Consider the following 26023-nt stretch of genomic DNA (forward strand, 5'->3'; position numbering starts at 1 on the left):
CATGTCTTAGGTTTTCTGTTACTGTGAAGAAACACCATGACCATGGCAACTTTTATAAAGAAAACATTTAATTGAGTTGGTGGCTTACAAGCCAGTTCAGAGGTTCCGTCCTTTACCATTCTGATAGGAAGCAAGGCAGCATGCAGGCAGACACAGTACTGGAAAAGGAGCTGAGGGTTCTTGCATCTTGACTCGCAGGTAACAACAGGAAGTGGTCTTTGAGACACTGGGTGTGGCTTGAGTATATATGAGACCTCAAAGTCCACTCGCACAGTGACACACTCCCTCCAATAAGACCACACCCACTCCAACAAAGCCACACCTCCTAATAGTGCCACTCCCTTTGGGGGTCATTTTCTTTCAAACCACCACAGGCCATTACACCCAGCCAAAGTCTCCTAAATAAAAGCCAGTCCTCTGGTCCCAGCCAGAGTCCTGCACCCATAACCTACCTGCCACATCTTCCTGACCCTCGCATCCTCTTCCCACCCGTCCCACCCACATAACATCACACATCCTGTCTCCCACATCTTGTAAACTTTGCTTAGCTCTTCACTCAGCTCAAGCTCATTCCCGACATGAACTTTGGTGTCTCCTTCTCTAGGAAGCCTGACACAACATTCCTGTCTAGCACAGGTGGCTTGGGCCAGCAAGCATGCTAGGTCAGCCAGTGACACTGGCTGGTGTCTGATGGCTGTCCTTCCATCAATCCAGGACCTCTGCAGGGAGGGGCCCATCTCTCCCACTTGCTATTAAAAGCCAGTGCCTACAAAAGAACCCGACAGAAAATGGGCTCAATGAATACATTCTGATGGCTATTATTGCTTAAAGGACTGTACTGGTCACTTTTCTTGTTGGCAATGACAAAATTCGTGACAGAGACTGGATACATGGCTTGGTTGGTAGAGTGCCTGCCTAGCAGGCGGGAAGTCCCGGCTTCAAGAGTACCTGAGACTCTGTCTTTAAGAAAAGAAAGAAAAATTGAAAAGAGCAACTTAGGGAAAGGGTTTTATTTGGGCTCACAGTCGAGGGGTCGAGGCAGGGGGCATGGCAATGGGACTGTGAGATCACTGATTCCATTGCATCCGCAGTCAGGAGGCAGGGCCCTGAGTGCTGGCTCAGCTCACACTCTGACCCAATGGTGCCACACCCTTCAAGGTGGGTCTTCCCTCCCCAGTGAAACCTTTCCACAAACGCCCTCACAGACAGACGCACCCATAGGTGATTCCAAATCCAGTCAAGTTGACAGTGAAAATGAGTTGTCACAGGGACCAAGGGGGCTTTCTGGAAAAGAATGCCTTGCTGACAATGATGTTGGAGGTGGGAACCACCACGAAAAGGCCAGGAGGACACTGGGGACATAACGGAGTTCCTAAAAGTCCACCTTCTACGGATCCCTCCCAGGGTCCAATGAAAGACACCACAATAAGCTAAAGTGTGGGAGGCTAAAATCTGAGGTTGAGAAGTCCACTCCCAACAGGTTCCGTCTATCCATGTTTCTTTATTCCTCTCTGTTCCTTGTTCTCCCTGTTACAAACATTCCCAGTCATATATAGCCTTAAAACCAGCAATTCCCCAGCCCTAGCAGGTTCCAGAGCTGGGGTTCTTTGGCCCCATAAAAGTCAGATAAGAGTTTTCACACATACACACAGATCCATGGCTGTCAGTTCAAAGGTGGGGGTGATGAGAGCACATGTCTGGCGAATTCCTTATTAGAGGAAGTTAGTTAAGAAAGGAATTAAATCATCAGGAAATTCTAGAGGGGAAGGTTAGTGTGCTACACTACATTTTTAGGCGGTTAGAAAGAGCTAAAAAGGTCTACTTTCAGTAAAATTATTAATAGGGCACGGGTTGTTTAAATCAGAGCGCCACTTCTTTTCTCCCACCGAGTAACCTGGCAACCTACGTAAACAGTCAGGGGGCAGCTATGACTCCTGAATCTAATAGCACATACAGCAGATGCTGTAATTTCTACACCCTAGGTCTGGAGTTAGACTTTTTGCTCTAAGTGAAGAAGAGACCCAGACCTCTAAATCATCAGTTCCGGCGTATGCTGTTATCAGTCGTTCTGGTCCTGGGGTAAAACCAGAGCAGCAGCTTGGGCCGGTACTAATTCTATATCCATGGATATCTGTGACTATCTTAAATGGAGTGCCCTTTCCTGGACCCCAACCACTGATCAAATGTCTGCTGGTGAAGACAATCGCAGGAAGGCAGATCTCTGTGTTTACCTAGGAGAGGAGAATGAAAGTCTGGCAGTGGAAAACTGTTTTTACATGTAGCTAGGGGAAAACAGTTCTGAACTGTGGGAATTAGTCCTCAAATATGTAGCAGAAAGGGAGTTAGCTACAGAGAAAATCTACAGCAAAAGACAGCCGCTTTATTCACACAGCAATAACGCCAAAATTCCTTGAATCTTGGTTTCAAAACCTTTACCGAAGCCCCTGGCTCTGTTAAGTCGCTCGTGAAAAAATGGCTGAGCAATTACTGTACAGTGTTACGGCTTGTAGCAGGGACACACAGCCCAATGGCTCAGTTGGAACACTCCTGAGCCCAGCTGGTCTCAGAGCTTGAATCTTCAGGATCTGGCCTGAGTTAGACAGTTCCGTGATGGCAGGTGACAAGCTGAGCAAGCAGGAAGCTAGCCACCCTTGCTCTGTGATTCATCGTTACAGAAGTGGTTGGAACAGGTGGGAGGCAGAGGTAAAGTGAGCAAACACACTAACAGGGACACACTCAGAGTGGCAATGTGAGCGCTGTCATTGCTGGTCATCTTTATCTAAGGGCTGAAAGGGAAGGAAATGCTGAGGGGCTGTCCCTGCATGGAACTTACTCTGCAAAGTAGGTATCACACCATGGTCACCTCCACTCTGCAGGGGAACCCGAGACTCCCGGTTCCCCACTGCCATTCCGATGCACCAGGGCAGGACCAGAGCTCATGAAGAAGTGGGAGAGCAGCCATGCCCAGGACCTGCATGGCTGGGCAGCACAGTGGCTCAGTCCCAAACTCAGGTTCCATGTTCTGGGTGGCTTCTGAGCCCTCTGAGCCCTGCATCGCAGTCCAGAAGTCAGTGTTGTGTGGTACACTTAGCACACTCAAATGTGGAAACCAGAGTGGGCTCCATGGTTCCACGAAGGAAACACAGCACCAGATGGGAAGACTAGAAAAGATTACTCTGTACCCAGTTCAGTCATGGGGGTAGGGGCCCTGGAGGCCAGAGAGCAAGTGATCAATGGGTACTGAGCCCAGAAAGAGATAGCCAGTAGACAAAGGGTGAGAGAGGGGCGTGGCCACGAGTAATGACTGGTAGGGCACAGCAAGAGGAATATACCCCCAACACCCATGACAGGGCCCAGAGAGAGGAATATACCCCTAACACCCATGACAGGGCCCAGAGAGAGGAATATACCCCTAACACCCATGACAGGGCCCAGAGAGAGGAATATACCCCCAACACCCATGACAGGGCCCAGAGAGAGGAATATACCCCTAACACCCATGACAGGGCCCAGAGAGAGGAATATACCCCTAACACCCATGACAGAGCCCAGAGAGAGGAATATACCCCTAACACCCATGACAGGGCCCAGAGAGAGGGATATACCCCTAACACCCATGACAGGGCCCAGAGAGAGGACTATACCCCCAACACCCATGACATACACCTTCCTGGCCACAGGCCCTCCCACAGTAGACAACAAATACTGCCAGAAACCAGGGCCAAGGAAAGCCCAGCGATGGCATCAACAGAAGTCAGGACACAAAGCAGGAATAGGTCCAAAGAGGGGGTGAACAGAAGCAGTGGTTGTTATGGCTTCCTACCCTGGCAGCTTGTGTCACAGGCTGACTCTGTAGTGGGTACCCCTCACCACCAGGAGCCACCTGTAGCCTGTCCCTTGGGCCTTTCATGGACTTTCTGGGACTGAGTTGGATTCTTAAAGAATGGGTCTCACTCAAGGGCTGTGTAGCTTCAGGAAGGGGCATCTGGGGTTGGTTTTTGCTTTGGTGGATTTACAAGTAAGAGGATCCAGTAGTCCCAAGAGAAAGGAACCCTGGGAAATTCCCAGAGATGTGGTGACACAAATCCCATGATCACTTGCAGCACGGATTGAATCTTCCTTCTCTTTCAGCTAGGGAGGAGGCCCTGTGCTTGATGATGGTAGCTCTTTGGACGCCAATGCCATATATACCATGTCTGGACCTCAGCGCTCAGGAGGCTGCCTACTGGCAGTGGGGGGACAGATTCAGAAGATCTGCACCTGGCCCTAGCAGCAGTGCCCCCAGGTCAGTCTTTTCTGAGCCAGCCAGGCCATGAAGGGTGCATCTGTGCAAAGTCCACCAGGATGATAGACAGTGGGCAGGGGAGACGTCTCAGTCCTGGCTTCAGAGCTGTGGGGTGCAGTGATGTCAGTGATGTCATGACCCCCCTGTTGAGAACTCGCCCTGCCCCCAGCCCAGATTGTCACCAGTTCCAGTGTGGGCTAAAGCCTGAACAGGCTGTGGTTTAATTGTGTCCCCCACCAAAAGTTCGTGTGTTGAGAGCCTGATACTCCCCAGCCTCTAGAACTACGAGTCAAGCACACCTCTGTGCTCTGTAAATTACCATCTTGGATGTCCTGTCATAGCAACAGGAAGCAAAACTAAGACAGGACCCCAAGCCACCATCGACTTTGAGTTGCTTACCAGACACTGGGTGTCATTTGATAGGTCACTCTACAAAACCAGTGAGCCAAAACATCCTATGGTCAATGGGAAGAGATACACAAGGGGCCAGACTCCAGCAGGCCCTAGTCATATATGTGGAGTTCATGAGCAGGTGACTGGTATGGCCTCTCCCTTGGGTCCTTCTGAGGACTCATGGGAAATTCACTGAAGAAGAAAGAACAAGGAAGCTTGACTGGCATGTGGCCTTCTATTGTGACAGCGGGAAGCAGGTGAAGTTGCAGAGCGACAACTTCATTCTGGTCCAACCCTAGATGCGCACAGCATTCAGGCTCTGCCAGTGGAGAACCTTAGCACCCACAAACTGCAAAGCTGGGCTTGTGTTTTCCTCCAGACAGCGAACATCAACAGAACAGCTGGACAGATGTAATAAGATCTGCAGGGCTGATAATGCTGCTACAGTTGTTACTTCTTGAGGAAGACACTTGTACGAAGTTCGTATCACAGAATAGCAGTGGGGAAGACATAAACACAGATAAGTGTGCAACACGTGTAAAAGGACAAAGGGATAGATGATAGTCAGAGAGCGATGATGGGCAGATACAGGGGAATGATAGCTAGATGATAGGTGTGCAACTGGAGGTCTCCTTCCTGAAGGTCCTCTCTGAGGCTTAGTATTAATTGCAAACTGTTTGCCCGATGCTCAGGTTTCTCACTGACTAGCTCTACATATACATACATCAACCCATTTCTAATAATCTGAATATCGCCATGTGCCCCGTGGCTTACTGGTAATGCTCTGACATCTTACTCCTTCGTCAGCTGCTGGCATCTCCCTGACTTCACCTTCTTTCTCCCGTATCTCTATTTGGATTTCTTGTCTGTCTATATTCTGTGCCGCCATAGGCCAAAGCAGCTTCTTTATTAACCAATGGTAATAAAACATATTCACAGCATACGGGGTGGGGGGGCATTCCACATCAAGGTGGGAGTGGGCAGATAGTTGGAATGGATGGATAGACAAACAAGCTAGATGATAGCAGATATGTGGAGATGATATATGGGGGATAGATAGATAGATAGATAGATAGACAGACAGATGATACATTACATGGATTAATACATGACAGGGGGATAGATCAGAACTCATTTTTAAATACCAAAAAATAGAGACAGAAAGGAAGAAACAGAGAGCACAATAGGTTAAAGCAGTAGCAGGAACAGTAGCATTTACAGACATCCAGTAAACACAGGGCTTTTTACAATTCTTGTGACTTCTCTGTTAGCTTGATACCGTGGAAAGATGTTAGGAGAGAGAACGAGATCCTAATGCCATCCTTCTCCTCAGTACATATGCATGGAGACCTGTCCATCATCTGTCATTGACAGTCTATCTATCATTTATCAATCTCTCATGCAGATAATACCTTTTTATTTGTTTGTTTAGAGGCAGGGTCTCACTCTGTAGCCCAAGTTGCTCTAGAACTCACTATGCAGCAAAGTCTCCCTTCCCTCCTGCTTTTGTCCCTCTAGTGCTGAAGTGAATTACAGGCATTCGCTACCATGCTCCTTCTGATGCTCAGATCACCCTGAGCCCAGGACACCCTGAGCCCAGGTCCCTCTGGACTATGCCACCATCCCTTGCCTGTTTCCAACTTGCCTTGACACAGTGTGTTGCGGGGAAGACTCCTGTGCATCTGGTAGTACATCAGAGTCCCTAGCCCTTCTGAGAAACATTGCACAACAAAGGTGATGTGTGCTTCAGGCGCGAAGACATGACTCAGAGGCAGCGTGACAAGTGTTCTTGCCTTAGGTGTCAGCTTCTGGGATGAGCCATGTGGCGCATTGAAATGTAAGGGGGATGGGGACCCAACAAGTGTGGGGCTCAGTCCAGTACCTCTCTGGTTGCAGCTCCCTCACCGGGGGGCCTGTCTCACAGTCCATCTTATCTATGCTCTTCCCATGCTCCCACTCCACGTGGCCCTAGCTTGTCTTCCTACACTGGCCATCTGACCTCCACATGTTCTGTGTCCTCACTTCCTGCCGCACCCTAGTGCAAGTAGCATGAAGTGTGGCACGGAGTAGCAAACAGTCCCTCTGTGTAGTATCTACATGGGGTTCCCCACACCTTGCCCAGGGCAAAGACCACCCTTGTTGGCACAGACAATGATAATTTCCTGAAGCAGAGACAGGGGATCTACACAGTAGCCTTCATCTTCCCAGCTCTAAGACTTTGTCCCAGGACAGCACTGACCCGGCTCCTTAGCCTGGGAAGGGTTGCATGGGTCAGAGCAGGTGGTCCCTTCCTTGTCTGAATCCCCCGTGGTCCCATTTCCCCAGACTGACTATAAAGGAAGGACCCTACACATCAGAGGATCTGTACTGAGTGGGCTTTCCTAGGGGCCCGACGACAGAATGGAATGAGAGTTTTTGTGAGAGATAAGGAATGCAAAGGCCTGAGCTGCCCACGAAGCCCTCAGCTCTGGTCCCTCCTCAAAGCTGCCTTTGAGCTCCTACACTGTCTAACCACCCCCTGCTGCGCCCTGTCATCCTGATTCTCCAGGAGCCACCCCTATGGTCTCCTGCTTCAGAACTCAGCTCTGTCTCTGGCCACGCCACTGGCTCTGATCAATCAATCAGAAGGTCCCTGGAGGGTCACGTGTCATGGGCTGGTCTCAAAAGAACTAGTGTCTAGTATGGGCTAGTTTGGCTTTTTCTTTTTTCTCCAACTTGACACAAGCTAGAGTTACCTGGGAAGAGGGAACTCAGCTGAGAAACACTTCCACCAGACTGGCCTGTGGGCAAGCCTATCGGACATTTTCTTGATTAATAATGGATGTGGCAGGGCCCAACCCACTGTGGGCAGTGTCGCCCATGGGCAGGTGGTCCTGGTAAAGCGGGTAAATGAAGAGCAAACCCATAAGCAGCACTCCTCCATGACCTCTGCTTCAGGTCCTGCCTCCAGGTTCCCGCCTTGCTTGAGTTTCTAGGGGAACTGTAAATTGAAATTAACCCGTTCTTCTCCAAGTTGGTTCTGGTTGTAGTGTTTATCACAACAATAGAAAGCATAACCTTCTCTCCACCACACACACACACACACACACACACACACACACCACACATATACACCACACACATACACAAACACTACACACCACACATACACATACCACATACACCACACGCCCAGTTTTTCCTTAGACAGGGTCTCTCATGTGGGGCTTGGGCTAGCTTTGAACTCATTGTATAGCAGAGGGTGTGACCTGGAACTCTTGATCCCGCTGGTACTGAGATTATAGACATATGCCACCACATGTGGTCATATAGCACTGGGGTTGCGCCTAGCACAATGTAGCCTCTTCTGCTCTTGAGTTCAAGGTACTCCTCCTGCCTCATTTCCCAACAAGGACCTTAGAACTCTATCAACTGTGCTGTGTGGTCCCAGTTGCTAAGGGAAAAGGTTTTTTTTTCCATCAATAGTAACAGAAAAATCCTGTACAACAAAGAAAGTTGACATGGACTATCCCAGGAGCTGACAGTTTACCTCAGGGTGTCCCAGACTGAGCACAGTGACATTTGGGGACACTATTCTTTGTTGTCCCATGGGCTGTAGGGTGTCGGTAGTAAGCCAAGTCTCCACAACAGGCCAGTAGCTCATCCTTCCCAGCCGTGGCCACCAATCCACCTCCAGACATTACAACACATCGCCGAGGGACATGCTATTGAAGACGGCTAATTTCTGTCCCTGAGCCCTGGGAGGCTCAGGCAAATTAAGCCACCAGTAGTCACTGAAGAAACAAAGCTGGACTGGGGCCCAAGAGCCCATCCAAAGGCTGGATCCTCCCAGCCAGAGTCTGTCATTTTAAGCTAGCTAAAAATAATAACTATTATTATAATAAATAAACTATGTGTGTGTACACATGTATTTTTGTTGTGGATGGGGGTACACATGGCATGTATGTAGTGGTCCGAGGACAACCTTAGGGGTCTGGTCTCACCTTCTACCTCCTTTGAAGCAGGGTCCCTTTGCTGTTCCCTCCTGTGCTCACCAGAGTAGCTGGGCTAGCAGGTAGTTTCCGTCTCTACTTCTCATCTTATAGGAGGTCTGGGATTATGGACACCCAGTGATACACCCAGCACATAGAGATCCAAACTCAGGTCTTCCCAATTACATAGTAAGCACCTTACCCCTTGAGCCATCTTGAACCCCAGTCTATTCAAATAGCATCACTGACTTGCTGTCTAGGCCAGCTAGGCATTTGGGGGTAGTAAAACTGTTTCGAGACAAGGTCTCACTTGATAGCCCAGGCTACCCTGGAACTATGTAGCCCAGGCTGGCCTTGAACTCACGGCTTCCCAGTAAGCATCACTCTATACAGAAAAATGCACCCAAGGCATGGGATTCTTCAGGGAAAGGGGTACAGAATGCCAAGTTGAGGTCGCCATCACAGGCTGGCTTTGACTTCCACTTCTTCCACGCAGAGCAGGGAAGCACATCCCCCCAGCCCTTCTGCTCCTCAGAGCATCTTCCTTGAGCGTGTGCCTGGTAGCATCAAAAGGGAGAGTTCAAGTCAGCCTGGCCATGTGAAATGTTCTCCCTGCCCAGAGCTGGGCAAGATGTACAGACATGGAATGTGTGAGAAGCAGCCCCGCAAAGAGCCAGAGGCCAGCTGGTGCATCCGAGCTCACTGCCAGAGTAAGTCAGAGCACGCTGTGACACCCCGAGCTTTGTCTCCCGCCTGGCCTGAATGTCTGGCACAGGAAGCCATAAGTTTGAGCTGTCGCAAGCACGCTGTCCCTGCTGTCTGCCAGGAGGGTCTGATCAAAGCGCAGCCGGGGGTTTAGTGGTTTTTATTTAATATCCAGAAATCCAGAGGACACTTTGCTTCGAACAATTAAAAAGACAATAAAGCGTGGCAGCATAGGGGGGAGCGGATTCGACTGCTTGAAAATAAGATCCCGTTTCGTCAGGCTGGAGAGGACGCAGGGGCCCTGGGCCCAGGGCGTGCACAACTGAACAGAAGGGGAACAAGAGTTGCCTGTGCAAGTCCACCCAAGTCAGCAGGACTGGGGGAGACATGCAAATCTGTGTAGAACAGAGGGGAGCAATCCCAGACCTGGCCTGCAGACCTGGGGGAGGAGGAGGAACAGACCTGCCAGACCCTTCCTTGTGACTGTGTGGGGCATGATAGATGATGGCATTTCTACCAGTTTTGGTGGCCAGACCTCTCTTCAAATAAATATCAGGAGAGACTATAGATCCAAGCAGTGGAATGTTCCAGAACTTCCTTGAATTGACAACTCAAAGGGGGCCCCCAGTGAGAGTCATGGGAAAATTGAGGAAGGGGTCATTAATTACCAGAGGGTATGGATGGGGACAGTTCTCCCTAAATTAATGGGGCAAATCTGTGAGAGAAGCCTTGCCCTACACGGGAGGCCCTGAAGTTGGCCTAGGAACCTTGGTTCTCAGTCCTCTGTCCAGGTCGAGGGGATGAGTGACTGCTCCACGGAGCAAAGAGAGCAAAGCCATTAGGTAGCCCTTCACTGGTATTTCAGAACCACTTCTATGCTCAGCCAATGGGGAAGGTCGTGCCTTCATGGAACCCTGGCTTCGTCAGTTCTCCTGCAGGGGAAAGGAGCCCACTTGGATTCCAAGTGGGACATGTGTCCTCCAGATAGGGATGCTCAGGAAACCACCACCCTTCCCAGACCAGCCCCCCCCCCCCAGCACCATAGGTCTCTGCAAACCCTTCACATCAAGGCTCCCTGCCCCGGGGATGTGAGACACCCTTGCCAAGACCACCTGTGAGCTGGGCAAGGCAGACCCAGCAGCTCCCAGATGCTGCTGTGGTTCCGTGCAGGAGGAAGGCAACACAGAACATTCCGATCCTGGCTATTTTGTCAGTGTGGCTCTTTAATGTCACTGCATCCCACGGGGAGACACGGTAAGGCCGTTTTAATTATCTCTTTCCCCTGCTGGGAAGCCACCTCCATCAGAACAGACTACTCCAAGCCCATCCCCAGCTTAGCAACAGCTGAACCAAGGGATGATTTTAAACTGTTTGCTGGAACTCCATGGTCGGCGTTCTGTTGAGTATCAACACCTCACTCCATAGCCCTGGTCCGTGGCAAAGTGGGAATCAGAAGAGAGAGGTTCACCGTAGCTGCTGTGAACGCTTAAGGCTCAAGGAAGAGGGTGGCGGTTCCGAAGGCTGGAGGTAGGAAGAACTTGAGAGGGGGTGAACCACAGAAGTAGGGTTCCTGCGACAAGAAGCCAGCCAGCCATGGCATCCCCACTCCTCTCTAGAGTGGGGACGGCTTATGGGAACAGCAGCATTTTCTTTTACAGGACGTGCTGCAAGGGATACCAGTAGTGTTCTAGGAAGGATGTGGACATTTCATACGCCCAGCTCAGACAAGCCCCACAAACCTACTCCTGCCGTGTCCGAGGGAGGTTGCCCTGGAGACAGGGACCTTACAGCTATCATAGGGGCAGTGAGGCCATACAGGGGATGGGTTCCCTATCAGAACTAGGAGGAGGCTAATGCATGCAAAGGCAGAGAGGAGCGGTGAAAATGAAGCCTAGGAAACCAGCCCAGCCAGCACCTCCACCGCCTGCTTCTAGCCTCCGAAGCCGCCAGATGTACGCCTCTGTCATTCTGGCTGCCGGTAGCCTGTGGTGAGGCAGGCCTAGTCATAGATACCCACCCCCTTGTAAAATCTCTAAAAATGTGTCCATTCCCTAACAGGGCCTCAGAGACAGCAAGGTTCCGGCTCCAAGCTGGCTCAAGCTGCATATTCAGAGCCAGCAAGGCACCCAGACAGGCTCCGTGTAGCTTCCCTGGGGGCCCGAGGCATTCTGGGTCCTGAGAGTTTATGTAAAAGGTCAGTCAAGACCAGTAAACCACAAACGGATGTGTGTGTGTTGGGGTTGGGGGGGACACGTCACAAGTCTGATGCTTCTGAGACAGGAGTGAAAAACTGCGAGGATCTTTTTACTAAGACAGGACCCCGCTTCCAGGGAGAGCCCAGCCCAGGGGATTCCTGAGGACAAGTGGGGCGGAGTCCCCAGAGCAAGGGCTGCTGTGCTCCTGCCATCAGTAATTGCCCCGTGGGTTGGAGCACAGGTGGACAGCCCTCTCCAGCTGAGGACTAGGCTGGGGCTTCGTTCTTTTTTTCATCTCTTGATGGCAGCAGAGAAAAAAAGGAAGTGAGGCCTCAAACCTGAGAGGGTGTTTTAAGCACCAAGTTCTCAAAGGCCTAACCAGTTGGCTGGGGAACCACAGAGGAAAGGGGGCCAGGCAGGGAGCAGAGAGGAGGGACATTACACAGCCGGGATGAGAAGCCTGAGGCCTCCCTGGGGAAACAGGGGCTGGGGATAGACATGCCCATTTTCCCTGCCTAGAAATTGCCCTGGAAGGATCAGATGCTCCGTCATTCCACGTCCTTGTACTTGGTGAACAGAGTGTAAAGGACCCGCAGAGTGGATTTGAGGTCCAGGTTCACCACATCTGCAGAAGGAAACAGACAGACAGTTGGCTGAAGAGGACAGCTTTCCAGAAGCTGGAAGCTGGGTTGCCACACGTGCAGCAGAAAAAAACCATCTGCTGCCCACGGACACGCAGCTTCCTGATGCCCTGACCCCTCCTGCCCCTCTCTTTGTGCTCCGAGCTGCTCGGGTGGGGTGTTACCTTCAGGGCGGGCCTTGGGCTTCTTGAGTCCTCCGTCCAGCATCAGTTCAAAGGCAAAGGCCACGTTGTGCACCTGCCGGAGACAGGATCAGTGACAGTGAGGTCCATGTCCCCACACCTGACCATGTCCACACATTCCTTCCTTCCATGTGGAGAGAGCTGATTGCTGCCTTCGGTACAAAGTCCACCAGGACACATGACAGGACACAGGGACAGCACACACAGTGGGTTCAGTAAGGGTAACTCTATAGTTCCTGTTCCTCTTGTCTGGGTTTGGAGAAGGGAAGGATGCCAGCTTCCAGCCTGCCCTCCTCCCCTGGGGCTGAGAGCCAAGTGCCCCCTCTGAGCCAGAACCTATCACCTGATGAGAAATGACAGCTTGAGAAACTGAGGCTTGGGGAAGACAAGTCCCTTGCAAAGGTCTCATCTCTGGACAGTCCTCTGAACACACGGTGGCTGCTTGCTGTCAGATAACTAAAAAGCTGGGCACGCGTGGAGGTCTGACTGTGTCTCTGTGGGATAACACTGTTCCTGAGGCAATTGGAGACCCTGATGGAATTGAGGTTAGCCCAAGGGCCAGCGTGGAGATCCCTGGTTCCAGTCCTGACCACCTGCCCGCCCACCCTGCCCTTCCCTGCCCACCCACCCTGCCCTTCCCTGCCCACCCGCCCTGCCCTTCCCTGCCCACCCGCCCTGCCCGCCCAACTGAACACTATTGAGGCTTCCATTCTGCTAATGATGGCTCCTACTCAGAGCCTTTCTGTGATGTTTAAAGTCTATAGAGGTCAAGACCAGACAAACCATGTGCAGCTTCTACCTGCCCTGAGCAGAGGAGTTGGGAAGGTAGACCACCAAACCAGCAAGGGCACAGACACCAGCTGGACAGGCTTGACGGCTCACAGTGACCAACTGTCTCTCCAACAGTAGCACTGTCTGTCACTCCACTGTAGGTGAGCAAGGAATGCCAGCGATAATCTCCCTTACAATGTCAATCATGAATTAACAGAAGGCGGGAACCGCAGGGTGTGAGCTGCCAGTCTTGTGGCTCCCCATCCCCCTCTCCCACCCCAGAGCTGGAGAGTGAACTCAGTGTTTTGTTTCCTGTGCACTAGGCACGTGCTCCACTACTGAGCTATTCTTCAGCCTAATGTTGGTTGTTTTTGCTTTTCGAGACGGTCTGATTTAGCCCAGGCTGGCCTCAAACTAAGCTATAGGAAGATAACTTTGAACTTCTAACCTTCTACCCCCACCTCTCAAGTGCTGGGATTACAGATGTTTGTCACCGTGCCTGTTTATACAATGCCAGGGATTGAACCCAGGACCTGTTATGCTAGGCAGGTACTCTACGAACTGAGCTACATCCCCAGATAATGTCTTTGGTTAAAGATGTAGGCTGCTGCTTTGCTTGAGAGTGCACCTTCTGGTCCATCTCCTACTCTGCTTGCTGAATCTCTGCCGCCTTCAGCACTCTTGAGATGTCAGCAAGATGCCTGGGACCAGAGCAAAGGACCCTCAATTTCAGGCCACAGAGCTGATCAGAGACACTGCCTGCCCCAGTGCAGAGCATGGTCCTCACAGCCATGAGGACTAGGAAACAAATACACTGGTCAAGGCTCATAGAGGTGATGACCACCCCTAGGAAGAAGAGGTCAGACTCTGTGTGTGTGTGTGTGTGTGTGTGTGTGAGAGAGAGAGAGAGAGAGAGAGAGAGTGTGTGTGTAGATATATGTAAACATATGCAAATAATAAAGGGACCCTACTGTCAAACCCCTCTGAGGACAGGGCCCCAGATGCCTGCAGAGTCACACACCCCAACCTCCTGTCTCCCTAGAGAATGGGCAGACCCTCTGGATGTGTGCTCATCACCAGAGGCATCCTTGAAGCCTTCTGGGCCAAGGCAGTGGCCAGCATAGATGTTAATCCTGGTTACAAATGGAGAAAGCCAGGCTGAGGAACGAGGCTTCTCTCATATTTATACAAAGCCTTGTTTAGACAAAGACCCAGTTCTACTGGTTATCCACGGCTCTCACCAGCCTCCTGATTAGTTTAAACAAAGACGAGATTTCCCAGAGATAAGACAACCACACAGGGGTCTGACTATGCGAGAACCTGTGCACCAGACACTCTGACCTCTGGTTTCTACAACTGCATCAGGCTCCATGATCCTGGTGAGCTCTGGACCGCTCGCTGCTCACTGCACTCGCTTTCCCTCCATCCCCAGCGTGGACTCCAACATGCCAAGACCTCTTTAATCTGCCCAGTTCTATCTCTGCAGGCATGATAGGAACGGCATTTGGCCATGAGCAGACAGACTGCTCAGTGCCAGGAACCAGCAGACTGATAAACACTGGCCTGTCCTCTGCTGTTACCCTGACTCCCACTGCGGCTGCCACCGTCTGCCTCCGTGCCTCATGGGCCTCACACTTTGGAAAAATAAAGTAGCAGGTGCCGTGAGTACCCAGCAGCCCAGCCTGTCCTCTGCCAAGTCCTCAGAAGTGCAACATTAACTCTTCAGTTGCAGACCTAACTGCAGGGAACCCAGGAGGGACAGACAGCACAGAAGGAGCAGAGACAGGAGCACAGATGCTGTGGGGTCCATCCAGAGGGTCCTACAAGAGGAATTTTCTGGGAAACCAAGCACAGCAATAAAGTTTGCATACATACAAACAGCCCCACCACCTATACAAATGTACTTACATACACATGTATGCTCATACACATACAAACACATATATACACACATATTTAAATCCACAAGGCATACATGAGGACACATACACACATACATGTGTACATAAACATAGACATGTATATTTATATAAATGAATACACATATATATACATGCACATACATTCAAACATAGAGACAGACATACACGGACATATACATGTACATACATATATACACACACTGACATGCACACAGAGAGACATATACATACATGGCCATACACAGTTATGTATGTATACACACGAAGAGATATACATGTACACATAAACAGACATAGACATACACATGTATACAGACACACACACATACACACGTGTGTACGCACGCGCGCTCATCTTCAGATGACACAAACCGCAGATGGACAATGTCTGGGGAACTGCAGCATACTAAACAAGCATCCTCCACCGTCGCTCCCTAACAATATAGAAAGCAGCTACTTTGCATAGCATTTGCATTGCATTAAGTATTATAAAGCACCAGACAGGATTTAACATCCACAGGAAGAAGTGCGTAGGCTCCATGCTTTATACAACATTTCACATGTGGACCACGAACATCTGCAGGCTTTGGTACCCAAGGGGGCCCTGGAACCTGTCCCTAGCAGATTCAGAGGGACAATTGCAAATCTTTGGAAAAAAGCCCTATTGTGGCAGGAAGAAGAACAGAAGCAAATTGACACGGCCAAGAGCGTGAAGTAAGAGACATATGCAGACACACGCCATGGAGCCACACATGTGTCACCCAGAAACATAACATTTGGAGGCTCCCAAGACAGGGGCGCCCAGAGGGCTGTGTGCGGCATTTGACCAGAGTCATAAAACAGGCAAACATACAAATAAAAAACAAAACAAAAAACCCAAGCCTGTGGGAAAGACTTGGAGAGATGACAGAGTAAGCCCGGATGTACTGCGTGACACAAAGGGGTTTCCTATTCTGTCTTGGGGGAGCTATAGCGGACTGAACCCCACATGTTGTGTAGGTTAACATTCTGAAGGACACTGTAGGGCTGCAGTCAGTTGGTGGCATCGGGGGACATTCCTCTGTCTAGTCCAGTGAGCTTGGCTGGGACCATTCTCAGGAGACAAGGCACCTACCTTCTGGTCGAAGCTGTCAGGAGTCAGGTAGAAGTTGTGGAGAGGGACGAAGTAGTCCTCAAGAAGGCCCAGAAGCAGAACCAGGTACACGCCATCTGCAAACTTCGGAGAAAACTCAGTGACAATTCTGGGGCATGTGTGGGGTGGACAGACACTCTGCATGTGTGTAGGAAGGTGTGGGAATGCCCACAAGCTGCAGCGCCCACCCCAGGACCCCATCCCCATTCAGCACTCCCACCTTGCACTGAGAACTCTCAGCAAAGCTCAAGGGAAGAGGCCCATGCCCTAGTCACCCACAGGAGAAGACCAGGGGTTCAGAAGAAAGGGCTCTCACTCTTGACACCCATACTCCTCCCTGAGCAAGCCAGAGATGGGCAACAGCTGCTTTTGCAATGGTAGCAATGGGCCCCTGAGATATAGAATACAAAATTGGCCAACTTAACCAGTTTTAAACAATTTGAATCTTTAGATTTATTTTATGTCTATGAGTGTTTTGCCTGCATGTATGTATGTGCTCCATGTGTGTGCCTGGTGCCCATGGAAGTTAGAAGAAGATATCGGATCCCCTGGAACTGGAGTTAAAGCTGTGAGCTGCTATGTGGATGCTAGGAATTAGACTCAGGTCCTCAAGAGGAACAAGTGCTCTGGTCTATTGCTTCAGCCCTTAAATTTTTAGTATGTATGTGCACACATTTACCACAGTGCACATGCGGAGTTTAGAGGACAACCCTCCTTCCACCATGTGGGTCCTAGGAGTTGACCTTAGGTCATTGCCTTGACTTGGTGATGGGCCACCTCACCAGCCCCCATCTTTGCTGCTTAAAGTGTTGCAGTAGCATGAAGAGCCTTCATACTGCCATGCACGGCCACCACCAATCATCTCCATTAAACACTGATGGCCTGGGAACCCCCACATTCCTTCCACTGTTATCATTATTATTATTGTTGTTATTTTATTGTTTATTATTTTATCTTTAGATAATGTATCCCAGGCTGGCTTCAAACACAAATTGATCCTCCTGTTCCAGCTTCCTGAGTGCTAGCATTTGGGATTTGGTTTTAGGTTTGTATTTTGGGGGTTGTTTATTTGTTTTGAGCATGTGTGTGTATGAGTACACCTATAGGCAAGCATGCAGAGGTCAGAGGGCATCAGGTGTCCTCCTATATCACTCTCAACTTTATTCCCTTGAACCAGGGTTTCTCACTGAACCTGGAGCTCACCATTTTCAGCTAGTTTGGCTGGCCAGGGAATCCTATGGATCCTCCTCGCTGGTCCCTCACGGCACTGGGGTTACAGGTGCACACGACCACACCTGGGTACGGGGGATTTGAACTCAGGTCTTCATATTTGTATAGCATGTGCTCTGGCTCATTGAACACCCCCCACCCACAGCCAGTTTTTTTTTTTTAAACAGGTTCTCACTCTAGCCTCGCCTGGTCTGTAATTTTTCAGCCATTGTCCTGCCTCAGCCTCCCAAGTATTGATATGAGGAACATATACCATCAGCCCCCATATCCTTTCTACCTCTGTTGACTTTTTTCTTGACTAACCATTTTAACTGTGGCTCTCTGTACACCTTTGCCACTCAGACAGCTGGCAGCATCACTACTGGGCAAGCAATGTTCAGAACTCCTGAATTTGACTATATTTTTTATTTTTAGATTTATTTTGTGTATGAGTGTTTTATCTGCAAGTATGTATGTATGTATAAATGTATGCATGTATATATGTATAAGCACAATGTGCATGCCCATTGTCAATGGAAGTCAGAAGAGGGCCCTGGATCCTCCGGAACTGGAGTTAAAAATGTTTGTGAGACACTGTGTGGGTGCTAGGAACCAAACCCGGGTCCTCTATAAGAGTAACAACTGCTCTTAACTACTGAGCCATCTCTCTAGCCCCTTTGATAATCTTTTAATTACATTATTTATTTGGTGAGTGTATAAGTGCACACATGCACATACATGCCACGGTGTACATGTGTAAGTTAAAGTACAATCTGTGGGGGTCAGTTCTCTCCCTCAACCATTCGGGTCGTGGAACCAAACTCAGGTTGTCAGGCTTGGCAGCAAGGATCTTCATGCTCTGAACCATTTTGCTGGTCCCTGAATTTGGCTCTTTAAAAGCTTATTAATACAGAAGGAAGCTTTGGGTGTCACTGGACATATTTGAACCTCAACACACATGGCCAGTGAATGGCAGTCACACCCACAGAATCCCTCTACTGTTAAGGATCAACCACTCAGGCTTTCCTAAGATCCCCAGGCAGGACTCCTGGAGAGGCAGGAGCAGTTAGGACACCTTAGAGGCCATCAGTTTTCAGGGACTAGGACCTCCAAATATATAAATGAGAGCATGAAGGGGAGGTACCCCTTTAAAAGCTTAGATACTTTCAACCCAGCCCTCTACTGTCCTGAGGGTCTTGGAGACTCCCACCTGAGAGTATTTAGATGGAAAAGGGAACATCACAAACATCTGATTTTGAGACCCAGGAGCTTGGGGGGGAAATGCCTTTAAGAAGTGAAAGGCATAAAGTCTTTGTGAGAGGGAAACAGGGCCAGTCACCAAGCACAGACTTAATAGGATGCCAGTGATGGCTAAAGTAGACTTTGCCTAGTTTACACTGTGTGATAGCCAGGAAGAAAAAGAACAATGAGCAAAAATGCAGATTTCCCCCTGGTCTAAGATGCTCTCTGACTGATGAATCCTGCGGGGCCACATAAGAAGTAGGCTGCTTCCATGGTCAGACCTTCCCAGGCCTCATGGCACATGCTGCTTTGCTCTTATACCTCCTCGTCCACCTCCATTTCTCAATAGATGCTAGCCCCAAGGAAACAGAAAGGTCACTAATAACTGCGGCCAGAACACCTGCCACTCGGCACGCTCGTGATTGGGAAGTGGTCCAATCCCAGGGCTGCTTTCCACTAATGCAGCCTCGCACCTGAAGGCACCTGATGGAAGGTAATTATTCTAACAGTGCTGGGGAGGGGACCAAGCTCTGCGACTGAGGAGTCTGAGACAGGAGGATCACCAAAAGTTTAAGGCCAGCCTGAGCTACAAAGTGAATCCAAGACCCTGTATTAAGGAGAGGGAGAGGGAGAGCAAGCGAGAGGGAGAGGGAGAGGGAGAGGGAGAGAAAGAGAGAGAGAATGAATATGACAGAAAAGTGAAATAGATTCAGACAGAGACATCCATCTCTCGCAAAAAGATGCCCAAACGTATTTAGGGAGGGAAAAAAACACAACACATTACAAACCAGCTGTCCAGTGCGATTGACTGCTATTAAGGAGAGTGTGTTGTTTTATGCATGAACACTTTGAAAGAGACCCAGGCAGAGTTGGGGGAGGGGTGGGCAGTAGGGAGGGAGAGACACAGCTTTTCACGTTAGCTTCCCAGGTTTCAGGAAACCGAAAGTGTCACGCAGCAAGTACTGCATGAGCAAACAGCTATGGATAAGCGCTGCTTTTGCAAATCACGGGTACGCGTGTGCACACACGCACACACACATACATACACAATCTGCTCCCTTAGGCAGACCACACTGCACACACCCAGAATCCCCAGGAGGAGGGCTTGGAACAAGCCCCGGAGTGCAGTGGGGTGATATACTATGGTGACTTCTGTTTGTTTTCCTTATCTTCATTTTCAGACATTTCTGCGATGAACCTGAATTACTTTTTTAATTAGAAAAGCAAATGAGAGAAGTTAAGGAAAGAGAAAGCAATAGAAGAAAACGCCTAGGGGTTTAGGAAGGATCAGCCACGCATTAGGGATGTCTGCGCCGCTCAGGAATCAGACTCAGAACTCGAGCACACAACTAAGCTGGGGAGAATTCTGTGGGACCCACAGGGTTTGTATGCTTCAAGACTGTCACCACAATGGCGCTCTAGCTGGAGGAGGGAGCATATGAGATACATATGGCAGAAGTATTTTGTCCCTATTCCCCAAATGGATGATTATTTTATTTCTATTCTTGTAAGTTGTATGATGCTTGGGGCAGGCAACGAGTTCGTGTCCCAGTGCGTATGTAGTCACATGACAACTTGCAGGAGTCAGTTGTGTCCTTCCACTATGTGCATCCCTGGGGATCAAACTCAGGCCATTAAGTTTGCTTGGTAATCACCTTTACCAGCTGAGCCATCTCCCTGGCCCCAGGTTGAATGGGGCATTGTTCCCATGCTGCCACAGGACCAAATGTGAGGCTGCAGCGTCTCTGCCATAGAAGCAGAGGACACAGAATGTTCTAGGCCCAGAGACTTTTGGAGCAAATGGCCCTGTGGCAAGATGGGATGGAGTCCTGGGGGTGGATAATAAAGTTGAACTGTCTCTCTCAAAAATAAATTCGAATTCTAATCCTTAGACTCTGTGCACGTGACTCCATTTGGAAACAGGGTCTCTGTTGCGTTTGTGCCATTAGGGTGGGCTCTAATCCAGCACGATGTTCCTCTGCTCTCAAGCATCCATTTCTAGACACTAGCTCTGAGGGAGCAGACGGGGTGGGGGTGGAGGGCACAGAGAGCTGTGTGCCGAATGCAGATGTACAGGCACAGAGATGCAGACACAGGATGAGGCCACAGAAGATGGACGTAATACATCTCTGGGCCCAAGAACACCAAAGCCCGCCTGCAGGAACACAGCAGAAACCACAGAGGGGCTGGGAAGGAGCTAAACTGTAACTCTGTGCCCGCACTGTGACTCTGGACCCGAAGCTTGCAGAGCTCATGGTTCCAGCCTTCAGTCTCTGCCTGCCAGGGCTGCAGGAAGCAGAGAGTCTGAGCAGCCAACTCGGTCGGGCGGAAACAATGCTGTGGGCTACATACTGGAGGCTCTCCCTGAGAGAGACAAGGTGGTCCCACTGGCTCCCGCACCCTACCTGAGTCGAGAGGTACTAGAAACATAGGCCAGAGGGACCCTCCACCGAAGCCTGCCTACCTGGGTCTCCAGGTCAGTCACCTCCAAGTTCAGCTTATTCAGGTGCTTGTTCACAAATGTGATGAGAGACTGTCAAAGCAGAGAAGCAAAGGCCATATCAGCAACCTTCTGCAGAATTCCCCCAGCCCCCAATATGGCGGCCTGAGACCCTCCAGACCCTCCTCTGGTGGCTAAAACAAAAAGGCTATGTATCAGACACCATACTCTTAAGCCAGGCCTAGTCTTAATGGCACAGTGCCAACAGGGATCGAGCTGTCTGGTCTGCATGACCCTATTGTAAAAGAGCACGCCATGCTACACATTGCTGAGGGTGGTCTCAACATACAAGGCAAACCTTAGAAATTCCAAACACCTTTCATCCCATCTCAGCCTGCCTTGGGTCTGCAGAGAGTCTAGGCAGAGTCTACACAGGTCCCATGAAGGGTGGCGATGGGGGCCGGGGCATGTCGGGAGGGATCTACCTTCTTCACAAGGTTGAGCTTGTCCGGTGCATGGTCGAAAAGTGTGTCGAAGGCATCCCGCTCTGTCACGACATGCAAGAGAGAACACAGAGGGGAGTTCTGGAGAGGACTCTGCTGCCCTTGTTTCTAGAAACAGCCACCCTGACCCCTCGGGACGTTCTGCCTGGGGCTTCCAGCCTGTTCTATCCCTCTAGTTTCTGCCAGAGCAGAGGAACCTGAAGACTGGCATTGCCCGAGTGTAAGACCAGGATCACTATCTGGTTGGTGAACCAAGGGTGTGTGGGGCTTTCTCAAACTCTTAACTATCTGCAAATCTTTGGGCATGGGAGAGTGGGTCACACATGACACCTACATGCTCCCACTGAGCTCCTGAAGCATCCTTGTCTCTCCTAAGATCTACCACTGCCTGTGAATCCCACCACTTCTCCTCTTGGCCAGGTCTGCTGTTCCCATGCCTGGTCCACCTCCCCTTCCCTGGGGATGCCCACAGCTTCCAGGGCAACTGGCCTCTTCCCCATCAGCATCCAGACTCTAAAAGTGCAACTGGATGTCCTCTCACCTTCTTCTCACTCCGACACTGTGGTCCATCCTCTCTTCCCAGGCTCTACCAAATGGTCTCTCTGAAGCCTAAGGTACAGCCCTATACAGGGCCTTTAATACAGCCTCTCTGCCCCCAGGCTGCTCTCCAAGGTCACTTCCTCTGAAGGACTGCTTGGAAAGGCATCCGAGCCGTTGGTATCTTCTGCAGGATACCTGCAGACAGCCTATTCCTCCCTGAGAAACCCAACACCTCTCTCTTCCCTGGTGAACCACAACCTGTTCTGTCACATGTGCAAGCTGCCACCCCAATTAGCACAGAAGCACCCCATCCTTCCCTACTTGATTAAGGTCAACAGTGGACAGAAGCCTTGCAAAATTAGTATATGAAAAAAAACCAAGTTGGCAAAGAGGAAACCCTGGAACCCCAAAACCCCTCCCTTCTCACAAATGGACACCCCCAGCCCACAAAAGCTGACAAAGAATTTTTTTCTTAATCTGAAAATCTGCCTCTGCCTCTGGCTCAGGACCCAAGCACTCCTGTGTCTGTGGGTGGCCTGGGCCTCACTGTAACACTGTGGCTCACCCCTGGGGGCAGATGGAAGATGCTAGTGAGGGATGATGACACATGAGTTTGTGTGAACTACATGTGACAAACAGAGCACTCAGAAAAGCCCACTCTATGCAAATGAACCAAAATAGCCTTGCTATGCAAATGAGGGGAAAGCCGGCTCTAAGGTAACAGGAAGCCCAGCTCTGCAAGCTGGAGGCCTCACTTCCTCCCTTGGAAGTGGATCGTTCCTCAGGAAATCGGCAGTTCTGGCTACAACTCTGTGTCTCTCTGTCCTTTGTTCAGGAACAGGAGAACCCGGAACCCCTACAGAGGGGCCCTCTGAACCTCTATATCTGCCAATATTTGAAAGAAGTAGGAGACATAAGTCTTCGGGAAAGATGACCACAGCCTAGGTCAAAGCAGAGGCCTGAGGGCTCCAGGGCCAACAGAGTGCTGCTGAGGGAGGGGAAACCCAGGAAAGGACCTAAGTCCTGACCTCTGTCTGCTTGGTTCTTGGGCATTGTAGGCTACTGGGACGGAGCTAGTAGAGAGGCCATCCACCCCCAGCTCCACCGTGGCATCCCAGTGGGAGTGGGTGCACAGGGAGCCTTCTCTCACCTTGGGGGAGGGGGAATACTGAGGAGGAAGGAAGGAGGAGAATGAAGAAGGCTGGGGTGAGCTGAAAAAGCCAATCAGGTAGTTTAGAGGAAGCCTTCCTACCCACCTAGCCCCAAGTGGAAAGTGCCAGAGATTCAGGCCAGGGTAGGGTCTGGAGACATCTCCATCCAACCTGGGGCCTCATTGTAAGCCTTGGGAAAGGGGAGAGGCTAAATGAAAAGAAGGACCCCTGTGTGTGTGCATGTGTGCATGCTGGAGCGAGCATGTGTGTCTGTTGGGGGAAGGGAGGCAGCTCCTTTCCCCCAGAGTCGGTGGGGACAAAAAGCTACCCTCAGCGCCAGCTGTCACTCTCTGCCACAATCAGCTAAGTCAGATTATCCCCTGGAAAACAATCTGTAAAGGGGCAAAAGGAGCTTAGTCCTCATGAAGCAGCGCAGCCCGGTAAAGCCGCTTAGGCAAAGCCCCAGGAGCCAAGATGCTTGACGTCACTGGTTTATTTAGCCGGGCCACCGCTGGGCTGGCAGAGCGCTATGTGGGCGGCTGCTGGGCGCCTCCCATGCTGGCTGCTCACCTGGGCCTAGAGGAAGCATCAGAGTGTGTCCTGTGGCCAGGAGGGACCAAGGGCTCTAAACAGGGTTTAGGGGGACAGGGCAGAGCTGGGTTCATATCCTCACTGTGTGACATGAAAGCCCACAGACTTCAGGCCACTTCCGTGGCCAAAGGGTTTCTTCCTTTGTAAGTAGGAACAACCCAGTCTGTCACCCCACCACCCTGGTGAGCATCAAGAGATGGGATGGGGCCCGGGGACAAGTCCGACCATCAGGCATGTCTGGGTCTCCACCATTTCCCTCTTGTGCTGGGGAAGTTACTAGTTGGGAGGGGCACAGACAGAAGGGTCCCAGATCTGCCTAGAGCCTCACTCAGTCTACTTCAGACTAAAGGTTCTCCCCAGTCCACATCTCTGAGTCCCCTTGAAAGCAAAGGCTAAAGCCATAGTGAGTCACACATCCACCCAGTGTCAAGAACCCAGGACAGGGTTGGGGGGTTCCTATTTCTCTGTCCTGCAGCCTCTGCTCATAACGCTCAGCTCCCGAGCTTTGACCAACTCTGTCAGGCTGGTCTCTGGGAGCACCCCAGTGTGTACATGTGGACAAGAGGTTAGAGTCATGGAGGGGTGGAGGAAAGGGCTTTGAGGTTCAAGCCAGGCTTGCTGGAGCAATCAGAAGGGGAATGGCATACCTGCCAGAGTGAACAAACTGTGCAAAGAGAAACTTGAGAGCCCGGAGTTGATTTAAGAGCAGGGTGGCCCGGGAGGGAGGCTGACAGGAGCTACAAGGCTCAGTGTGGTATCCTGGGTGCATGGTGACCAGGGGGTGTGAAAAGGGGTGTGAACAGGGGTGTGACCAGGGGTGTAAACCCCAGGTCAGAGTTTTAGCACGGGTTCTACTGGAGAGGAAAGGGGGGAGACTGAGTCACAGCAAACTGAGCATGGGATGAGGGAGCTGCTTCTGTTTCTTGCCCATCCCATCTTGACAGCAACAGAAAGGGCTCCTAAGTGGGGGAACTGGGGAGGAAGGGCCACCAGCTAGAGAAAAGGCAACTGGCAAAGCCGTTGCTATGGAGACCAGGCTCTAACCTCCCAGCTCCCAGGAGACTTGTTTCCAGGGAGAGGAAAAAACCTGCTCCCACCTCAGCCAGGACAAGATGATGATGGGAAGTGGCTGGGCACCCCTTTTTCTGCTGGAAAGATGGAAGAGGAGCCAGAGAGGAGCTGCTCCCCCTGCTCACAGCCCTTGAAGGCTAAGCAGGCTGTGGGAACTGGTTCCAGCAAGGATCAGCCTAAGAGGGTCAGCATGTTGTCTCGGACCCTCTTCACAAGAGACAGGGTTTAGGGAGGGCTGCTGAGACCCTGGGGGTGACTACACAGGGAACTCACACCAACACTTAGGCTCCTGGGAGTAGGGCTGACGGATGATTATAGACACAAAGAAGACAACCTGAGAGTAGAGGACCAGTGTATGCTGGTTGGTGGCAGGGGATCCCTGGTGAGTGACAGCCAAGCCAATGCAAGAGGGAGCCATGGGGTAACTGAGCAGGAGGGCAGCTCAGCCGGAGAGCAATGGAACTGAGGAAGCCACAGGGTGAGGCCTAGATACTCAGGAGGTAAAATAACCAAAGAGGCCACAGGGGATGTGATGTCTGGGACATCCTTAGAGGCCACTGCAGGGACTGTGGACTGTGAACAGATATATGACAAGGGGTGTTTGGAGACCTTCCTCCCCAGCAGTGTGCAAAGAAGCTGAGGGCTCGGTGGAAATCCATGTGGCAGAGGGCACTGTGGTAGCAAAGGCAGTGGTGTGACAAGACCCTGGCAGGGCACTGAAGCCAGATGTGCCCAGAAATCTTGTGTCACTCACTCCCCAACAAGAGGATGCCTGGGAGCCCAGGGACTCGCTGCACCGAAGCTAAGGCTGTCAGACGTGTAACTAGGAGACCTCTTTGCGTCAGCAGAAGCACAAGGCGGGGGCGAAACTAATTGCCTGTCACTAGCTAAAAGCCTGTTTCATCTTACGCCAGAGCATGTGAGAAGTGAAGTCAGTACAGCCCCCGAGGCCTCTTATGGCCTCGGATGTCCCCAGCGCTGCGGCTGAGTCCTGGTGCACCTGGCTTTCCCCTTGGGAGCCACACCCTGTGTGCCTTGCCAGGTCTTCTTCCCAGCTGCCAGGGCTCCCAAGATACCAA

General features: G+C 50.9%; 1 protein-coding gene across 1 annotated transcript in view; it reads right to left on the reverse strand.

Annotated features, from left to right (window-relative positions):
• Window positions 1-9498: 9498 nt before the first annotated feature.
• Parvb (parvin beta) overlaps window positions 9499-26023 on the reverse strand; it is an 80640-nt gene continuing 64115 nt past the window's right edge. The window contains exons 9-13 of the mRNA XM_041672608.1: window positions 21574-21635; window positions 21113-21181; window positions 16180-16281; window positions 12355-12427; window positions 9499-12174 (exon numbers count right to left, since the gene is read on the reverse strand). Of these exons, the coding sequence (XP_041528542.1) occupies window positions 12098-12174; window positions 12355-12427; window positions 16180-16281; window positions 21113-21181; window positions 21574-21635 (383 nt within the window). The 3' untranslated portion in view covers window positions 9499-12097. The remainder of the gene's footprint in view (window positions 12175-12354; window positions 12428-16179; window positions 16282-21112; window positions 21182-21573; window positions 21636-26023) is intronic.

The sequence above is a fragment of the Microtus oregoni genome, unplaced genomic scaffold, assembly GCF_018167655.1.
Source record: "Microtus oregoni isolate MIOR12 unplaced genomic scaffold, Mior012 000022F_ref0000154, whole genome shotgun sequence".
NCBI lineage: Eukaryota > Metazoa > Chordata > Mammalia > Rodentia > Cricetidae > Microtus > Microtus oregoni.